This window comes from Ursus arctos, unplaced genomic scaffold, assembly GCF_023065955.2.
Source record: "Ursus arctos isolate Adak ecotype North America unplaced genomic scaffold, UrsArc2.0 scaffold_20, whole genome shotgun sequence".
In the NCBI taxonomy this organism is placed as follows: Eukaryota; Metazoa; Chordata; class Mammalia; order Carnivora; family Ursidae; genus Ursus; species Ursus arctos.
In genome coordinates this window covers 24,263,246-24,283,061 of record NW_026622875.1, presented here as the reverse complement: position 1 = coordinate 24,283,061, position 19,816 = coordinate 24,263,246, and the positions used below count along the sequence as shown (strand labels likewise).

At 50.0% G+C, this 19,816-nt stretch overlaps 1 protein-coding gene across 8 annotated transcripts in view; it reads left to right on the top strand.

Moving 5' to 3' along the window:
• The window catches only part of MRAS (muscle RAS oncogene homolog), a 53,352-nt gene that overhangs the window by 12,501 nt on the left and 21,035 nt on the right, over window positions 1-19,816 (top strand). For 5 of the 8 annotated variants that reach the window (XM_048216132.2, XM_026497111.4, XM_026497110.4 and 2 more), the window contains exon 2: window positions 10,890-11,100. The exons of 2 other annotated variants lie outside the window; for them this stretch is intronic. In XM_048216132.2, the coding sequence (XP_048072089.1) occupies window positions 10,908-11,100 (193 nt within the window). In that variant the 5' untranslated portion in view covers window positions 10,890-10,907. Of the gene's footprint in view, window positions 1-10,889; window positions 11,101-19,816 lie in introns of those variants that run through there. One more of the 8 variants, XM_044383430.3, reaches the window with a different exon arrangement.

The following is a 19,816-nucleotide window of genomic DNA, read 5'->3' as shown; positions in this document are numbered from 1 at the left end:
GTTGGACCTGGCTAGAAGCGTCCATCTCATAGCCGGGGGCTGCTGACACAGAGCAATGCCTGCCCCTGGCCTCCAGGCCTTCCCTTTGCGTCTGTCACCACCCCACCCCTCTCCTGAGCTGCTTCCTTCCTAGTGTGCTAGTGTGAGGCCATGGCTCTATGAGGCAGGCAGCTCTGGGCTGGAACAGCCCTGGGGGACAATCCGTAAAGCTGTACTCTGCTGAGCTGCACCTCCCATCCCACCCCCCACTTTGGGGAAAGATAGTACCAGAAGATTTGCCTTGCTGCCACCAGGAGGCTCCAAGGACAGGGTGTGGCATTCCCAGACCAGCAGGCAGAGGTGGGACCTGGGAGGTACAGGAGACTCGCTGTTTTGGGAGCATGGGTGGCAGGGAAGCACCCCCTCATTGTCACCCGCTTCTCCTGCTGGGCTGGTGCCCATGTGTGTCTAGTGGAACTCCTCACGTGGTATCTCCCTTATGAGGGCCACCACTCACTACTGCGGGACCCTTCTGGCCCACGGGGTATAGTGCCCACACTACCTCTGCCCTGCCCTCCAGCCAAGCCAGAACTTCCGCTGGCTCCCAGTGCCAGCCCCGCACTGTGGAAATGCAGACAGCCAATACCTGGAGTGTCTCTGTGCAGAAAGCTGTGCCAGGGCTCTTGAGAGGTAAAGACGATGAGGGCCAGCCTTCAGACCCCTGCCTGCCTCACCCAAGTGGGGAAATGTGACGGAAAAATAACTCCCAACTCCTAGATTTGAAGGGAGAAGAGGCAGAATGGCCATATAGCTGAGCTAGGAGCTTTGTGGCCAGACTCGCAGACGGACAAGCCACAGAACCTCTGTGACCTCAGTGTTCATCGCTGACAGGTGCTAAACGGTGCCACCTTGGTGTGGTGGCCGTGAGGAGTCAAATGGCCTAATGGCTGCTAAGCCCCCTGCTGCCACCTGCCACCTGGCCAGCACTCCCCAGACGCAAGCATGGTGGCTGAGTGGAAGGAGAGCTGGAAGGTAGGAGAGGGCTGGGGAGGAAGGGATCACCTCAGGAGGCCGTTCCTTAGAGAGGGAATGTTCTCACAGGTGGAGGAAAGGTGAAAAGACAGAGAACATTCATTGGCAGACTCCGGGGTGCCCTGCCGGGGGCTGGAGTCCCTGACAACTTAGACACCATCTCTGTCCTCAAGGATGCCATACTAGGGATCAGCAGGACCAGAGGCTGCACGAGGGGGCAAGGGGTGCTGAGGGCAGGCCGTTCAGGGAGGGCCTGGAATGCTACCGTCAGCGGCGAGAGCTTCAGGCGCCCATGGGAGTTGGCTGAGGGGTGATGGGAGGATAATGGCGGCGGAGGGGCCCGGGCAGAGGACAGAGCCAAGGCACTGAGTGAGCCTGCCGAGAGCGGTGGACTTGCTAGGGCCTTGGCCTTGGATTGGAGGTAAAGGGTTTTTTGAGCTGCTAGGGGAAGGAAGAGGGAAAGAGCGCCGGGACAGAAAGGTGGGATGGGGGTCTGCAGGGGGTTTACTTGAGGCGCAGCTGAATCCATGTTGTGAAGGGCTGAGCCTGAGCAGCCCCAGAGCTGTGCAGAGGCAGCTGTGTCAGAATGGGGAGAGAATGAGACAGCGGCCTACCAGGGTCTGGGGGTCTGAGGGACCTCACTTTAGGGACCCCCAAAGTATCCAGAAGCTACTCATCCCTGGTGGGGTGACTGCCAGAGTGACTTTTCCGGTGGACATGCAGGCTCCTGTCTAAGGCTGAGAAGTTCTCCTTGGCTGCAGGGGTGACTGCCCCAGTGCTAGGAAAATATTAATAGGCCCCCGGGGCTGAGAGTAAGAATTTAAACATAGAGCCACTTCCTCCTCTCAGCCCCTACCTGCCAAGGAAGGAAGCTGTGACCCAGGTGGCTGCACCGCCCGCACCCCTGGATTGAGTACACACCCACCCTCCTGGTGGCAGTAGGACATGGGGACATGGTGGGGGCAGGGGTGCTGAGTGGGACCTCTGAGGCTGAGAGGGCCAGGTGGCAGCACCCCAGAGCTGGGGATGCCAGTGGGACACATTGTTCTGAAGGGCTGTGTGGACCCTGAGACACTGGCGCCCTCGTTAACCCCTCGGTTTCCAAGAGCCTCAGACCCTCCCGTGCCCTGGGCTAGCTGGGGGCTGAGTGGAGCAGTTTTCGTTTATACTCGCCAAGTCTGAGCTTCCCCTTTACCAAGCTGTTCCCCTGGGCAAAGGCCTTAACATTTCTGACTCTGTCTCCCCGCTGGTAAAATGGCAAGACTAAATGCCACCGTGCTTGGTCATGCCTGGAGCCTTTGTGGCCCTGCCAGCCCACCTGCATCACCTTCCTGCTCCTGCCTGACCCTGTACCCCTTCCTCATCTGCTTCCCTCTCCCCCGAGCTACTGGAGTTCGTCCCATGCAGGTTATCTAGTCTCTCCTGGCTTTTCTCACTGGTTAACTGCACTGCGGGCAGCAGAAAGAGTTCGGGGCCCATTGGATTGGATAGGCCAAGATGTGAATGCTGCCCTCCAAGGCAGAAGGGGGGGGGGGCTGCTGAGGGCCCCACACAGAGGGCATGAGAACATACTGAGGAGGGAGTGGTGAGGGCTAACTTCTGTTGAGTTTGTTACCTGTGAGACCAGCCAGTTCACAGGATATGAGCTCAGCCAGGACTCTGGAGAGACAGGAGGGCTTCCTGCAGGAGGAAGGCTTGGGATGGATTTTGAAGAATGCTGGTGAGGGTAACAACTTGAGGTTTACTGAGCACTCACTGTGGGCCACACGCAGGCAAGCAAATCAGTGCAGCCTGTCATGACCACCAGGAGGCAAATGCTGCCACTGTCCCCACTTTTACAGAAGAGAAAACCTGGGGTGTACAAGATAAGTAACTTGCTTAAGGTTGCAGGCTGAGTCAGTGGCTCACGCTCCCTGATGAGGGGTTCCTGGTGAGGGGCCAACCCCAAGCTGGGCAGGGAGCAGCCGGTATGCAGGCACAAGGAGACAGGCTGGGGCTGGGGCTGCAACCAGCGCAGTGGAGAGGGGCCCAAACAGAGGTGCTGACACATGGGTCTCAAAGCTTCCTGGTGCTTCCACTGTGCTAGGGAGCTGCTTGATCCCCCGGCTTCCTCCCTGGTCCTCAGGGCAGGAGCATGTGGCAGCACGAGGCCTATACCCCGTTTGGCAGATCTCGTCCCAGTTGGGATGGGGGTGGGGACATGTCTGTTCCCTGGATTCCTCCCCCACAGGGGCAGGGATGTGGCCGGGGAGGCCTCTGGGACTCTGACATCAGTGGCTGGCTCACTGCTGACCTCCTTCCAGCACTCCCAGATCTGCTGTCACTGGCCTGGCCTGACTCTGCACCCACTCGCCATTTCGCCAGCTGTGAGAAAATGCCCAGTACGATGGGCTGGCCACGGGCTCCGGAGTTGCTGCATGGTTTCAGATCCCGGCGCCGCCACTTTCTAGCTGGATGACCTCAGAAATGTTATTTTACTTTGTTGTGTCTCAGTTTCTTCAACCATGAAATGGGGATAATCAAAGTCATACCTCAGAGGGCTGTTGGGAGAATTGAGTTAATGTGGTAAAATATTCCAACACCATTAGACACACCACTTACATGAATGAATGAATTGTTCATCGTTTTGAACACTGATCACTCCTGTAACTCCTACAGCAGTATTCCACAGACCTACTCTGGGACTTACCGTGCTGGGTCATAAGTAGCTAAGCTCCAGGCCCTGTCAGGAGGCACTCTCAAGCTAGCGGAAAACCCAAGTGTCAGCAGTCGTGACATGAGGAAGCCCGTGGTATTTGGGGGTCATGAGTGAGGCCAAGGGCTCTGCATCCCTCACCTGGCTTACTTCCAGCATTGGCCTTTGCGTGGATCTCTGGGTCTCTATCTGACCATTTCTGCCCTGCTGCCAGCAGTCCAGGTGTGGTCCCGGCAGAGGAGTTTGGATTTGATGGGGTAGAAAAGCAGGGGCTGAAGTAGTAACACAAGACTTGGGTCATAGAGTTCTCCAGAGATAACCAGGCAGGCTCCCCCTAAAGGTCCTGAGACCCTCCCACAGAACAGGATGGCCGGTAAGTGAGATGTTTTAGAGGGAACCAGGAGAGCAGTGGGTTAGATCTGCGGTGGCACCAAGTTTCATCAGTCACCTGCTTCTGGCTGCCAAGGTGCTGCGTTACAAAGGGTCTTAAGACCGAGCAGGGAAGAGGACAGTGGTCGGTTGTGACATTTGCCATGGCTTGGGAGTGGGAGGAGAAGCACCCCTGCCACAAACTCACCCTCCAAAACCCAGTGGTGTGGAAGGTCCTTTGTCGCATAAAATAACACACATGGGTGGGTGGGTGGGTGGTGAAGTCTTAATAATGGACCGAGCTGAATGCATTGGTGGCTTCCTGAAGGGGTCAAGTGGTGCAGTGACAGAGCTGGGCTTGCATTACCAAGATGTGAGACAACGGGCTGGATCAACGTCTTGGGGAGGGGAGAGTGGAGAGTGAAGCCTTAAGGGAGACCAAGCGGCCTAGACCCCTGGCGGGACCGCACACCATCTCTGCGCAGCCTGGAAGGCAGCAGCGTGGGGAAGCTGCCCATTTCTGGGAATTGTGCAGAAGGGAAGGGCAGCTCCTGGAATGCAGAGCCATTTCCTCCACATGGGTTGGGTCACTCCCCCCAATGTGTCCTCATCCCCCTGAGCTGGGCACACCCAGACATCATGGAGATGAGATTAGCTTCCTGGGGCTGATTCAGCTCAATGTGATTGAAAATCCATTCACTCTCCCAAGAGCTCCATTAATAGTGAATGTGTCCCTTTCTTCCAGCCTTATTTACCAGACAACTTGTAGTGCAACTGTGGGAATCTTTAAAATAATTAGTAGAGAAGTAGAGAAGCAAAAAGCAGTGAAAACTAAACTTTCAATAAAGTCAGCAGTGTCTTTTGGGGAGGCTCTGGGTTGGCCACTGCCCCAGCTCCAAGAATCTGTGGTCCTATAGTCAGGGCCAGGGAAGCAACCAACAAGGATGAAGAGTGCCCAGCGGGTTAGCAAAATCACAGTGACTGTCAAAGAAAAGCTCTGTGATGCTGTAAAGCTAATCACCCAAAGAAGTTAAGGCAGTGTGGTGCGATGGTTCCCGGCGTGACCTTTGGTGTCCAGCCAGTCCACTGCAGATGCGCACTGAATGGTGGGGAGTGTTATTGCTGTAGAGTGTCTCCTGGGCCCCAGTTCTTTTGGCCAGGACCGCATGACACTGCTTTGGAAGTGTGCCGCCTGGGGGGTAGGGTGCATGGAGGGGCCAGGGAGCCTATGGACCCCTTCACAATGTCTGCAGGCAACGCTGTTTCTTTTTAATGTGTCCAGTTATAAAAACGGGCAGTGTTTGGGGCTATTCTTTTGGGAAACAAGCTCTGTAGAAGCCCTAGAAACTGGGAATCTGGGAGAATGCAACAGATTTGGTAAGGGATCATAGTCACGGGGCACGGCTGTTTTGCGGGCTGGAGCCCTCTGTTATCCCAGGCATTTATATGTGTTACGGTGTTGGGTCCTCCAGCAGCCCTATGCGGCTCAGGTGCTTTGAGGGCCGTCAATGGGGCAGGCAAGTGGTCCAAATCGCTGGGGTCTACCTGGCTGGAGGGAGACCAGGGGCCCAGCTACTTTGCCTATCCGTGCAAGTATGCCCTTGCTGGGGCTTTTCAGGTTTTTTTCACTGGCACCTTACACATTCGAGCATCCTGTTCTCCTGTTTTATGGATGGGGAAGCAGGCTCCTAGAAGTTAAGAAATTTGTTCCAGGTCACACAGGGAGCCCATATCAGAGACGAATGGAGCTCAAGCTGCCTGACTGCAGTCACAGGCTATTAATGACACTCCCCCCACCCAGGCTACCCCGCCGAGAACCAAGGGGGGCTTTGCACAAGACTGCCCCAGGAGGTCTTGGGACCCTCCCAGCATACTCAGAAAATTGCTGGATGAAGAGGTTATTCTGGGGTCATCGGTCCTCCCAGCCCCCTACCTCCTAGGAGCATCACCTCCTGCTTCTTGGCCCAAGGGAGGGCTGGCTGGGTAGAAGCCTGCCCTGGGGCAGGATCCAGCAGTCACTGATGAATAGACCCCAAGCCTCCCGTGTGTTGGGCCCTGCCTGGCCCTGTAAAAGGCCAGGGAATGAGGAGATGTGGCTCTTGTTCTGGCGGAGCTTCTGAGCTGCGTGGGGGAGACAAATCTGCCATTCAGGAGACAACTTCATACCTTGCAAGGTGGTGCTAAACCTGAGAGAGAAAGGGAGCAAAAGACAGCCGCCAAAAAAAGCTTACTTCTCTGGTTAAAGATGCCCAGAGTTTCTGTAATTGTGTCATTAAAATTGTCCAAGCAGCGACGCTGCCTTTGAGGAAAAAGTTTCCAGCATGTGTGAGGGTTTGGGCTGCCGGTGGACTGGAAGGGGCGCGGGGAGCGGTGGTTGCCATGGGAACCAGCGCTCCGCCGCCAACGCCCGCCCAGCGGCTGCTGTTCCAAAAGTTGGTTTCTGAGTGGAGGGGGCCGCCTGGAACCTCGGAGCCATTTCCCGTGGAAACGACGTTCTAAATGATGGCTGACGTTCCCACACAGGCCTGCCGTGGAGCTGAGATGGCAGCGGGATTTCTGACGGGGGAGCCTCTGAGTGGAAGAAGGGAGAGGGAGGGAATCTCGCCAGGGAACGGAGTCAACAAGGTGCGGAAACAAACATTGCAGCACCTTCTCTAAGCTGGGCACATTTCATACATTTTAAGTTCATGCTTAGAGCAATCCTGCAAAGTATAATTTTCTAACCAATCCCATCTTACAAATAGGAAACTGAGGCTGTGAACTCTCACTTGCCCAACAGGGTCACTCACCTGGTCCGTAGGGGAGAATCCAGCATCGAAAACTGGTGGGGAACTTTAAAGAGAGACCTTATACTACCCTCCCACCTCAAAGGGGCCATCCAGGACCCCCAACAAGTAAAGACCTGACATCCTAGAATGATTTCTAAAAAGATCTAGAAAGATCTCTGAATAGCCTGGAGGGGGGGGTGTTCTTGTGAATGTAAGCAGTTTGCTCCTTAACCACCAACCAACCTTGTATCCTGTGGTGTCTTTCGTCATAGGCTGTGGTGACTGAAAAAAATCTTTCTCTTTACTACTTGAGTCCAGCCTATTTTGTAGGAGTGTGGTGCATATCCCTTGGCAGTTTGACTGCCCTCCCCACTTACAAAGACATTGTTTAGTCAGGGATTATTTGGGGGGAGGCTGAAAGCCTGGAAAAACATGTCTGTCAGGAGAAGAGCCGTTATGAATTGGGGGCCTAGTTCTGGACTCATTCTCTTGCCCCTGCCCTACCTTCCTTCCTTATTGGGCCCGCATTTGCTTCCAGAAGGGCTTTTCTGGGTGATTGGTCTGACTTGGTAGAAGGAGGCTAGGAGGTTGCCGCTTAGCCCTCTCTGCGGTCAGGGTCAGTGCCGTGGCTAGGAGGTCGTGTGACAGTGATTCAGAAATGCCTTCAGCTAGCCTTTGTTCCTTGCTGATGCTCTGCCAGGCTTTGGTGATACAGACAGGGACAAGATGCCACCGCTGCCCTTCTGTGCACATTAACTGTAGATGATTTCAAGGGTACTGGTGACCTCTGCACCAGGAACTGCAGGGTGCAGAGTGCAAGGAGGGCCTCCCACAGGAGGTGATTCCTGGGCTGGGGCCTGACCTGAGAAGAGGTGTGTGCTCTCCCAGGGCGCCCTGGGGCCTGTAGAGGCCTCAGTGTGACCCCAGGGGACCTTGGGCAAACATAATGCTGGGTGGCAGAGCGAGACAGTGTGAGAGAATGTAGCATAGCTACCACTGGAGATGTCAGCACTGGCGACCAGTGATGGCCTTGAATGTCCAGTGAAGGAGCCGGGACTTGGCCCATCAGCGATGGGCAGCACTAAGGGTTTTTCACCACCAGGGATGCGGTCCAATTTTTGTGCTAACTGTGCATTCTAACCTGCTTCCACCGAGTCTTAGCTGGGAGGGAACCCCGAGTTGGCTTCCTGTGGTCTCTCAGGAGCTCAACCCCTGAGTGCGGGACTCTATCTGACTCTTTCCTGCCAGCTGCCTTGCTTGGCGAGCAGGTCCCCAGGTGATTCTGCTGTGGGGGTCTGAGTACCAGCTCAGAGATTCAGTTCATGTCCTCTATCATACTTCCTAATGGAGATTTCTTACCTTGTTTTATTTTAAGAAGAAAATCAAGAGAAATAATTTTCTTTCTTGATATCTTGCCACCCACTGAGTATTTTTTTATTCACATCACTGCCAGCAGAGAATAGAAGGGAGCTTTAAAAACGGCCTCTTTCACAGGCAAACATGCGCACTCTGGCCCAGTGTCATCGTCCACCCTCGGCCACGATGGCGGGTAAGGAGGGGCTGACACCTTGCTCCCCTGACCTGAGAGGTGAAGGAGAGAGAGAGCTGGCCCTTGCCCTATTCTCCCCATTTCTGTTTCCTTCCAACTGCCCTGTGGCCCCTTTGGACTGCCATCTCTTGTCATGTGGGAGAGCTCAGTTCGCCAAAGCTTCAACTTGTCCCCACCTTTACCCTGCTTAGGGAGACAGGGCACCAGAGGCCGGGGCTGCGGCCAGTCCCTGGGCCCAATATCCTGCACCAAAGGAGCTTAAATCCCCTGCTGAAGGACACAGGGTCATACATTTTCAGGTAGCGGGAACATTTTATTTGGCGGGAACATGAATTTTTTTTTTATTTGAGGATAGTTGACACACAATATTACATTAGTTTCAGGTGTACAACATAGTGGTTCATCAACTCTATACATTCTGCTCTGCTCACCACAAATGTCACTGTCACCATGTGGTGCTGTTGCAGTACCATTGACTGGTCCCTATGCTGTGCCTTTTATTCCCATTGGTGGGAATATTTTAATATTGTTAAGCTTTTCCAATATACATACATAATACTAGCTTGTTGTAGCAAGTATTGAGAAAAATGCCCCCAAATCTGCCAGTCTTCTCTATGCCTAGAACCATGTCTAGATGCATCGATTCATAGGCGGTGCCTAGAACAACGTCTAGACGCATAGATTCATAGATGGGGGACTTCATGGAAGTGCAGTCATATGTACCTGTGGCTTTGCAGCCTGTTTGGGGCTTTTTTCATGCATAATATGAACTTCTCTAGGTTAGGGACCATCATCATTTTAATGGCTGCATAGTATTGCATTTTGTAGCTAACGTTTTCTTTACTTTCCCCCACCCCAACATTTAAGTGATTTCCATTTTCCCCCTGTTCTTCACATCTTTGTACATTTGCCTGATTACTTCCTAGAATAAACTCTCATCTGCCATATGGCTTCGAGAGACGGTATGTCATTTTAAATTTCAAGTATTTATGCGAATGTATTCTCAGTCCAGTCGGGATGGATTTACACGCTCACCCGCAGTGTATAAAAGTGCCTCTACTTCCTCACACTGTAGGGAAATCCTAAATGTCAACATCTAGCTTCAGTAATGCAGAGCGTTTTGCAATGACTCTCGCCCGTAGCCCCATGCAAATCAGTGTGGCCACATAACCCACATTTGTGTCTAACACCCTTACTGTTGATAACTAGAATTGAGGACTCTTTTAGAGCTGCAAATAACCGTAAAAAATCCAGCCCTTTCATCTGATAGGTAAGGAAAGTATGGCTTGGCGTGGCCTTCCCAAGCAGCAGCAAGGCACGCAGGACACCCAATCCGCACCCTTAAGTGTCCCCGTCACACCTACACCATGCCTTTCTGCCTCCCAGCTTGTGCAGAGTCTTTCTTTTCTAGTACCGTGAGGCAGGATCAAGCTTGCACCCCCTTGACACCAGGTCAGTGCTCGTGCTCCCCAGGAGTGCCCCCTTAGCAGGAGGTGGCATTGTTCTCCTTGGCACCCTGGCGGGGTCTGCAGTTAGCAGCCACCCTTTTCTGAGTGCTCCTTCCATGCTCCCTGCCTCCCTCTCCTCCTTGTCACTTTATGACGTTGCTTCCAAAGATCACTCTTCACTTCTCTGCTGTCACCTCTTCACAAGCAGTCCTTAGCTGTTAAGGCTCAATTATTCTTTAGAATCCTGGCCCCATGTTTCCAGCCCCTGCTTGTCACCTTAGCTCATTAGCACTATTGACGTCTTAGGATGGAGGATAATTCTTTATTGGGGGGCTGCTGCCCTGCGCATTGTAGGATGTCTAGCCACAGCCTTGGCCTCTGCTGACTGCACGCCAGTAACACCCGCTTGGTTTTAACAACCCAAATTATCCCCAGATATTGCAAATGTCCCTGGGCGGCAGAATTGCCCCTGGTTGAGAATCACTGCCTTAGCTGGACTCAACATCATTAAAACAAAACTTAGCCCTGCTCCCCCTCTTCCTCCTGCCCAGCTAACACAGGGGTTGACCAGATGCCAAGAGAGTCCAGCACAACTTTCTGCATGACAAGGGACAAGGAGACTGAGGGAAAGGAGCCAGGGTCACTAAATTCTGAGGGGGTGGGGCACGGAGATCTTGAACTCCGCACACGAGGCTGTTATGGCCAAACTTCCCTTAGCTCAGGCAACCTCAAATCCTTCTGGGCACAGCAGTTCCGTGACCAGAGTTGATGTAAAAGGTGCCATCCCTGCTCAGACGTGCACCCACATGTTTACCTGTATAGGAATAGGGCAGGCTTCAGTGGTGGAAATGCTTCTTTGACATGGCTTTTGGCTGTACTTGTTAAAGGCCTCATGGTGTCTAGTAGTACTGTGTCCCCAGTACCAGGTGTGGCACATAGTTGATATTCAATAAATGATTGAATCAATATGTAATTGGGAGTATTTATTACTCTATAAAGTCAGAAAGGAAATAGCTCCCTACCTCATTACACATGTCTTGCCTCCCCAGGTCTGACCTACCAGAAACATGGCAACCAGTGCCGTCCCCAGTGACAACCTCCCCACGTACAAGCTGGTGGTGGTGGGAGATGGGGGTGTGGGCAAGAGCGCCCTCACCATCCAGTTTTTCCAGAAGATCTTTGTGCCTGACTACGACCCCACCATCGAAGACTCCTACCTGAAACACACAGAGATTGACAATCAGTGGGCCATCCTGGATGGTGAGACCCGGATGGCAGCCCTGCATGGGATGGTGGTGGGAGTGGGGGTAGTCGGGGGTGGGGGAGGGTCAGGGGAAGTTGCACTGGGGCCTCATGGCTTCTTTCATGTTATCCTTGTGGCATGGTTGGTATAAGGACGTGTATGTTTTCCAGAGTGAATTCTGAACAGCTTTGTGGAAACCAACATGTGTATTCAACAAAGAGGCAAGGCTAGAATCATGCCAACTCAGTGATGTCATGTTTGTTATTGCTTGCTGATCAGAAATGCTGATTAGCATTTACAGATGTCTCCGGCTAATAAAAAGAAGGGAGGGATAAATTATTTTTTAGTGAGCATAGTTTATTTTCACTTTGGAGGGAAAATCTTGCGTTTGACTTTGTTTCTAGTTTAGTCTAAATTGGCCTAGATTAGCAGTTCGCAGATCGTGGTGTCCAGGGCAGCAGCCTACGCATTACTAGGGAGCTTATCAGAAATGAAAACCCTCGGGCTCTACTGATTCAGAAATTCTGAGGGTGGAGCCCAGCAGTCTGTGTTTTAACAAGCCCTCCAGCTGATGCTAAAGTAGAGAACCGTTGCTCCAGAGTCTTGTTGGTTAGGACTTTATACTGTCTGAGTCTCTTAAACAAAGAGCCGCTAGGGATAGACTGTCCTTGTAGGAGGGGAGCTTGGAAAACCACTGGGATACAAGTCCTCTGTCAGCTATGTGAGTTGCAAGTGTTTTCTTCCAGTCTGCGGCATGTTTTTCATTCTCTTAACCGCGTCTTTCAAAGACTAGAATTTGTAATTTTGATGAAGTCCAGTTTATTGGTTTGTTCTTTCATGGATTGTGCTTTTCTTGTTGTGTCTAAAATATTTGCCTAACCCAAGGTCACAAAGGTTTTCTCCTGTGTTTTCTTCTAGCCGTTTAATGGCTTTCGGTTCTGTATTTAGGTCTATGATCCACCTGAGTTAATTTTTGTTTATGGTGTGAGGTATGGAACAACGTTTTGTTTTGTTTTGTTTGTATATGGAGATGCAGTTGTTCCAACACTATTCGTTGAAAAGGTTGTCCTCTCTCCACTGAATTGCCTTGGTACCTTCAATGAAAATTAGTTGCCCATATATTCTGTTTGTTTGATCTGTCTCTCTTAGCACCAATACCACACTGTCTTGATAACTGTAACCTTACTAGAAGTCCTAAAATCACGTTCTGTTAAATCCCCAATTTTGTTCTTTTTCCAAGTTGCTTTGGCCCATCTAGGTCTTTTGCATCTCCATATGAATTTTAGAATCAGTTAAATTCAAAAATTCTAGATTTTGACTGAGATTGTGTTGAATCTGTAGATCTATAGATTTGAGAAGAACTGACATCCTAACAGTGTTGAGCCTTCCAACCCATGAACACAGTATTTCTCCATATTTTTAGGTCTTCTTTAATTCTCTCAATTGTTTTGCAGATTTGCTTGCATAGGTCTTTAACGTCTTTTGTCAGATTTATATCTACAATCTGTATTATAAATGATACTGGTTTTTCATATCTGTTTTAAATTGTTTGTTGCTAATATATAGAAATAAAGAAGCATTTTGTATACTAACTGTAACCTGCAACATCACTAAACTCACTTATTAGTTCTAGCTGCTTCTTTGTAGATTCCCTTGGATTTTCTGCAGAGATGGTCATGTCTGTGAGTAAAGATAGTTTTATTTCTTCTTTTCCAGTCTGGAAAGGCTTCTGTTCCCTTTTCTTGCCTTATTTCACTCACTAATACTTGTCTTGTTCCTGATCTTAAGGAGAAAGCTTGCTTTTAGTCTTTCAGCACAAAGTATGAGGTTAGCTGACAGTTTTTTATACATTCCCTTTATCAGGTTGGGGACGTTCCTTTCTATTTCTAGTTTGCTGAGAATTTTTATGAGGTGTGGATGTTAGCTTTTGTCAAATGCTTCTTCTGTGTCTGCTAAGATACTCAGATGGTATTTCTTTTTTAGTATGTCAATATGGCAAATCACGTTAATTTTTTTAACGGTAAACCAACGTCGTATCCCTGGGATAAATCCGACCTGGCCACGATGTGTTATCCTTTTACATATTGTTGGCTTTGATTTGCTAAAATTTGGTTTAGAACTTTCGTGTCGGTGTTCTTGAGAGCTATACTGGTCTGTAGTTTTCCTGTCATGTCTGAGTAATGCTGGCTTTATAGAATGAATTGAAAAGTATGCTATCTTCTTCAGTTTTCTGGAAGAGTTTGAACAAAATTGGTATTATTTCTTCCTTCAGTGTTTAGTAGAATTCACCTATGGGGACATCTGAGGCTGGAGTTTTCTTTGTCAGAAGATTTTTAACTTCAAATTCAATTCCTTTAATAAATGTAGGGCTATTCAGGTTATCTGTTTCTTCTTCAGGGAGCTTTGGTAGTTTATGTCTTTCAAAAAGTTGTGTAATTCATCGAAGTTACCAAATTTATTGACATAAAGTTGTTCATGTTATTGTCTTATTATTTTCTTAATATAGGTAGAGTTCGTAGTGGTGTTGCCTCTCTCATGCCTGATATTGTTCATCTGTGTCTTCTCCTTTTCCCTAATCAGGCAGGCTGGAGCTGGAGCAATACCATTGATTTTCACAAGAGAACCAGCCCTTGAGTCCTTCGCCTTTCCCCATTTGTTTCCATTGATTTCCACTCTTGCCAGCATTATTTCCTTTTGTCTGCCTACTTTGGATTTAATTTGTTCTTCTCTAACTTTTTAAAGTGGAAGCTGAGGTCACTGACTGGAACATTTCTTCTTTTCCAAGATATTCGTTTGGTGCCATAAGTTCCCTCAACTACTTCTTTAGCAGTGTCCCAGCTACTCTAATACACAGTGTCTTCATTGCCGTTCAGTTCCAAACACTTTCTAATTCCCCTTTTGAGATCATCTTTGACCCATAAGTTACTTAGAAACGCTTAGTTTTCAAGTATATTTAGTAATTTTCCAGAGATCCTTCTGTCATGGGTTTCTATTTTAATTTCATTGTGTTGGAGAACGTACAGTATATTATTTAAATTATTTAAAACTCACTGAGGCTTGTTTTATGACCCAGGATTTCGTCTCTCTGGCTAAATGTTCCAAGTGTACACAAAAAGAATGGGTATTCTGCCATTGTTGGGTGGAGTGTTCTATGAATGTCCGTTATTTTGTCTGATTTTTGGTTGTTTCAAGCGAGAAGATAAATCTGGTCCTTGTTACTCCATCTCGGTCAGAACCAGTACCAAATCATCACTTTAAAAAAAGTGCGACAACTTTGTATATATACTGAATTGTGTACTTTAAAAGGGTGACTATTATGGTATTTTAATTATATCTTAATTTTTAAAAGCACCATCCTTCAGGGGTTCATCTGCAGCCCTGAAACTTTGAGTAGTTCACCAGGAACCAAGCACATTCCCAACTCAGGGGCTTTGCATTTGGTATTCTCTCTGCCTAGAATGTGCTTCCTTCAGAAATATATTCTCACTTCGCGTAGGTCTCCACTCAAATGTTAACTTTATCAAAGAGGTCTTCCGTGACCAAACCATCTCTGCTAGTACCCAGACCCCCCCGCCCAGCCCCATCATTCTGTCCCCCGAACCAACTCTTTTTCTTTATTCTACTTTTTACTGTTGAACATATATTTGTTCAATATATTTATTTGTTTGAGTTTTTGTTGCTCCCCCAATAAAATATAAATTTTTGAGAGTAGGGACTTTATTTTATTTACTGCTCTATTCTCAATGTCTAGAATACTGCTTATAGTAGGTCCTCAGTAAATGTGTGTGAAATGAATGAATAACTGGGTCCTGAACAATATATGTGCGTCACAAGTTTGATGTGCCAGCTGTGTTATATAATAAATATATATATAACCAGTAAATTAAAAACTTATATTTATGCACTTTCTAAAATCATCTCATACATTATGCATTCAAATATATGACACACTTTGGGATATACTGAGTTAAAGAACTATAACCAGTTTCTTTACTGTGGGACTTAAAAGAATCGTCAATATATAAACATAATATTGGAGATACATTGATAGGATATATTGTCCTTAGGGTTTCCCAAAGGACCACTTTTTGCACATCATTCTGGGCTATTTCCACAGGAAACATTCTGAAAAACGTTGCACAATGCATGTAGGAGAGAGTAACACCATGCCTGGTACATAGTTGGAGCTCAATAAATATTATTTCTCTATACAGCCATATTGACTTCTCTCACTTTTTCTTAAAGTAAGTTTGGATATTAGATTAGTTTCTGAGGGGGAAAAAAGTTTTCAGGGGTGATTTTTAGGAAGATTTTGTGATAACATTTATTTTTTTATTTTTGTTTTGTTATTTTGAGAGAGAGAGGGCAAGAGAGCACAAGCATGGGAAGCAGCAGGGAGCCCGATGCAGGGTTCAATCCCAGGACCCTGAGATCATGACCTGAGCAGAAGGCAGACGCTTCACCGACTGAGCCGCCCAGGCGCCCCCGTGATAACATTTATAGCAGCTGCAAGAGCAGGGAAAAGGGAATACTGGCCAAAGCATTACTTTGTAAGCATGAACTTGCAAAGCTTTTGATCTGAAGCATCTGGGCTCCCCTTGGATGCTATACCTCTAAACCTGCCACCTGAATCAAGCCTAATTTGGGGCACTGCCCCCCCAGTGCCTGCCTCAGGCACAGATATTAGATTCCCAGATTAGTACACTTCCTCACTCAATTAGGTCTTGTATTAAGAAAAGGAAGGCTGAAGACATTACAGCTAAATATTAATTAGTCTGGCATTTAAAAGGATGCCCCATATTTTGGGAACTTTAATCAAAGGCTGGTTGTATTTAGGCGTGAATGTAACTCTGACACCTTCTGGGGCTGGACTCTTCTGGGTGGCTTGCCGTCCTGGAATAGACAGGACTTTCCCGGGGCATCCAGAGCCGGGACATCCTGCTTCCCTGGAGGCCATACCATCCTGGGGGATGGGCTAAGCCTGGGATGCCTTCCAAGCGCTCTGAACTCTGGGGTTGCTCTTCCTCCACATTCAGAAAGAGCAAAAACATGGCAGCTTGATCATGATGAGGAAGAAAAGGAGGATAATTATGAGGGCAGGAATGATATTTATTGAGCAATTACTCTGTGAAAACCCTATGCTAAGCACTTTGTATACGTTCTCTTTTAATCCTTACAGCAGTTGTGCTAGCTACTGTTGTTATCTCCATAAAAATAAAGCACAGAGAGACTGACATAGCTAGCAATGGCTTGAACTCCCCTTTGTGTCCTGGATTCTCTGTTAGTCTGATTGGGTGGGAAAATCCTCTCCCACCTCACACACTGATCCCTGTGCCTCTGGGAATAGGCGTTGAAATCCTAGGGAGAGGGGAGTACGGCCTGGCTTATCAGGCTGAACGCCCTCCCCCACCACCTGCCCTTCTTACAACTCACCCAAGGCCCCTCAGAGGGCCGGGTGCTCTTCCTCGGCTTGCTCAAAAGCCCTTCTCTGTGGTGGCCACACCGAAGATTCTCACAGGCTTCCCGCTTACTTACAAACTTGTTTCTTGCTCTTTCAAGGGACCGCATTGCCCTGGTTTTCCCAGAATCTGAAACACAGGAGGCAGCTGATTTCAAGGGCCAGCAGCCGGGCTCCCCGGTGTCTGGGACCCCCAGGCTTTGGAGCAAGTCTGCTCTGAGTTCTTCCCCGCCCCGGGCCTTCGGGACCCCCGTCTCACCTGTCATGTTGCAGGTGCATTTCCGGAAATACCGCCTCGCTGTCTGGTGCCCACCTCTCTGCTGTGGGCTTGCCTCAGCTCCCCCCTCCCCACTCTCCAGCTCCAGGGCTCACCCCCCCCCCCCAGCTCTCAGGTTTCAAGGATCAGGAAGAACCAAGCCTTAGGCAGTCTTGAAGTTTTGTATTTATTCTCGTGGGTTTTTGTATTGCGGTAAAACACACAGAACTCAGCATGGTCGCCATTTTGAAGCGTACAGCTGCGTGGCGTCAATGACGTGCACGCTGTTCCGCAAACACCGTCCCTCCGGGACTTACTCCGCTCCGAGTGACACGCACGCACTCAGCGGTAAGCCCGGCTCGCCTCCCCAGCCCCGGGCAGCCAGCGTGCCGCCGCGGCCGTCTCTCTGAGGCTGACGACTCGAAGTGCTTGACAGACGCGCACACGGGACTCGTTCTCCGGCCGCGGGCTGGCTTCACTTCGCGCAGCGTCTTCGAGGTACATCCAGCTTATAACGTGCGTCAGCATTTATTCTTTTTTAAGACTGAATACTATTCCACTGTATGTATATACCACATCCAGCAATGGACACAGGGGCTGTTTCCACTTTTCGGCTCTTGTGACTAATGCTGCTGTGCACACGAGTGGACAAAGATCTATTCTAGTCCACGTTTTCAATGGTTTTGTCTTGGAGTTCTCGTGTACCAGTTTTTTTGTTGTTGTTGTTAGGCTAGGGCTGGAAGGCTCCTGAGCTCTATGTTATCACCCGCCTCACTTTACAGCTGAAGGAACTGGTGCAGGTGGAGAAGGGACTTGCCTGAGGTCAGACCTAGCTAGAGGCAGAGCCAGGCCTGGGGCCTCTTGGCTCCGCCGGGCACATCCCCCACCCTGTCCTGCTGCCTGCTATTTTGAGCCACGCCTTGGTCCTGCAGGGTGGGATGTTGACCAGGTCCTCTGCCCACTTACAGTAGGGGCAGGTGTTTCTGGGCCTTCTTTCCTCCATGGTTCCCAGTCCTCCCTCTGCCCAACCAAGCTTGCATCTTCCTTCCACCAACAGAGAACAGCAGTGGGCCCTGAATCTCCTTACACCTCTTCCCACTAGGGGCTCTTGGGCCCAGCTCTGCAGCCACTCTGTCCCCCTAGCTCCCCAAGCAACAGCTAGGTCTTTGCAAAGAGTGAAAGCTCCAGCTCTTCTCCTGCACCCTCAAAAGCTGGGACGTTTCCACCCTGGCTTCTGCCCAAACCTCAGACACAAGTGCTGTTGTCTTCTCGGAGCAGCCTGGACCTGGCTTTTCCCTGAACACTTGAATCCGCATTCTTTCTGGGGAGGGGGAGGGAAGAAGGACATTGGAAGGGCAGCAAGAGCAAAAGGAACATTTATTGAGTGTACTTTTCTGGTCTAGAGGCTTTAATTGGGGGGCCAGCTTCAGAGTAAGCACTTTCCCATGGCCCCCCAACTAAGAATGGGGTCCAGGCAGAGCTGGCCTATCCTTCCACCTTTCCAGCCATCCTCCCCTTTTCCTGCTGGCAGTGGTGTGGGGGGAGTTTCCCTTGTTTCCTTTATGAGGGAACATGGCCACGGGCCTCAGATTATGAAATCCAGCCCTGCGGGCCTCGGCCTGACCCTTTATCCTGGTTCCGTCAGCCATCACCGCTTGGATGCTTCCAGTAATGTGCAACTCACTGATCTCTGAGCTGCCTAGGGAGTGCTTCCTGGTACACTGAAGCCAGATCAACCTCCCAAACCCTCTCTCACTGTGGCTCCTTCCACTTCATAGCAGTGGGAGCAGTTACTCCTGACCAGACTTTTCTGGAAGGGCAGAGCCTGTGCTCAGGGCTTTATAGGGATTGTCTTATTGCCTCCTAGTAATACTTCTGTGACATCGACATTAGTGTCTCCAGCTTCCAGGTGAGCATAGCTGGGCCTCCGCCAGTGTGCACCGGCACTGTGCTCCTAGTTGATAAGATGGTGAACTATGTCCATGCCATTGGAAAATTGCTACTGCCGCTGTCCTGTGTCCCTGAGGGCCCTTCCCCCTCCTGCTCCAGCGCCTGTCCCGCAGCCCTCTGATCAGTTAGGGCCCTGGAGGGGAAGACCAAGATTCAGCGAGGGTAATAGCATGTCCAAGGTCACACAGCTGATTAGAGCCCCCTTCCTCTGACCCTGAAGCGAAGGATCTTTCTCCTGCTCTGTGCCAGCTTAGCCCCACCAGCCGGCCTGGGAGCTGAGGGGCCCCCATCAGCCAGTGACCTAGAGTCAGCTCAGCAAGGCTGCGTGAGGACGGTGTGTGTGCAACGCGAACCCCTCCCCCTTCAAAGTCACAGCACAGCCAAGAGTCAGTCCGGAGGTTTGCACCCCAAACCCCAGGTGGGGTTCCTCCCACATTGCTGACCGGTCCTAGACTCCTGCCGTTACTTTTGGGTTTTGCCCTGACTTCAGAACTTCATGTCGATTGCTCTTAGTCCTGGGACCGGTTTGGGCTGAGTGCACCAGCCAGGTTAATAAGTTTGAGATCTTACCCGTCTGCCCATGCGTAGCGTGATGCCACCTGCCCCGGGCTCCAGTGCAGCCACTGCCAGCTTGTTGTCACCCTGCCCTACATGTGAGTTCTTGCCCTTGGGCACAGACAGCCTCTGGACTAAAACAGTGTGCCCTCTTTGGTGGGACTTGTATCCCAAATGGGATGTACCCTCAGAGTTGTCGCAAAAAATGAAACAATACAAATTATAAGCTCCTTGAGGGAGAAACTTGTCCTTTGCCCACCATCATATCTCCAATGCCAGCCTGGAGCTGGCACCTATTTATTGGGTGAGGGAAGGAATAAGGTACCTTATAAGGGGCTTGGCACATAGATGCCTACCGTCACTGTGGTTGCTCGGATATGATTTATAGTACTAGTTATGGTGGTGGCATGGTGCGTTCAAGAACAGGCCTTATGACAGGTGCAGATGAGAGGCCACCAACCCATCTGCCTGCTTCTGGGGAGCTCCAGGAGGGAGGCATGAGCCCCCGACTTGG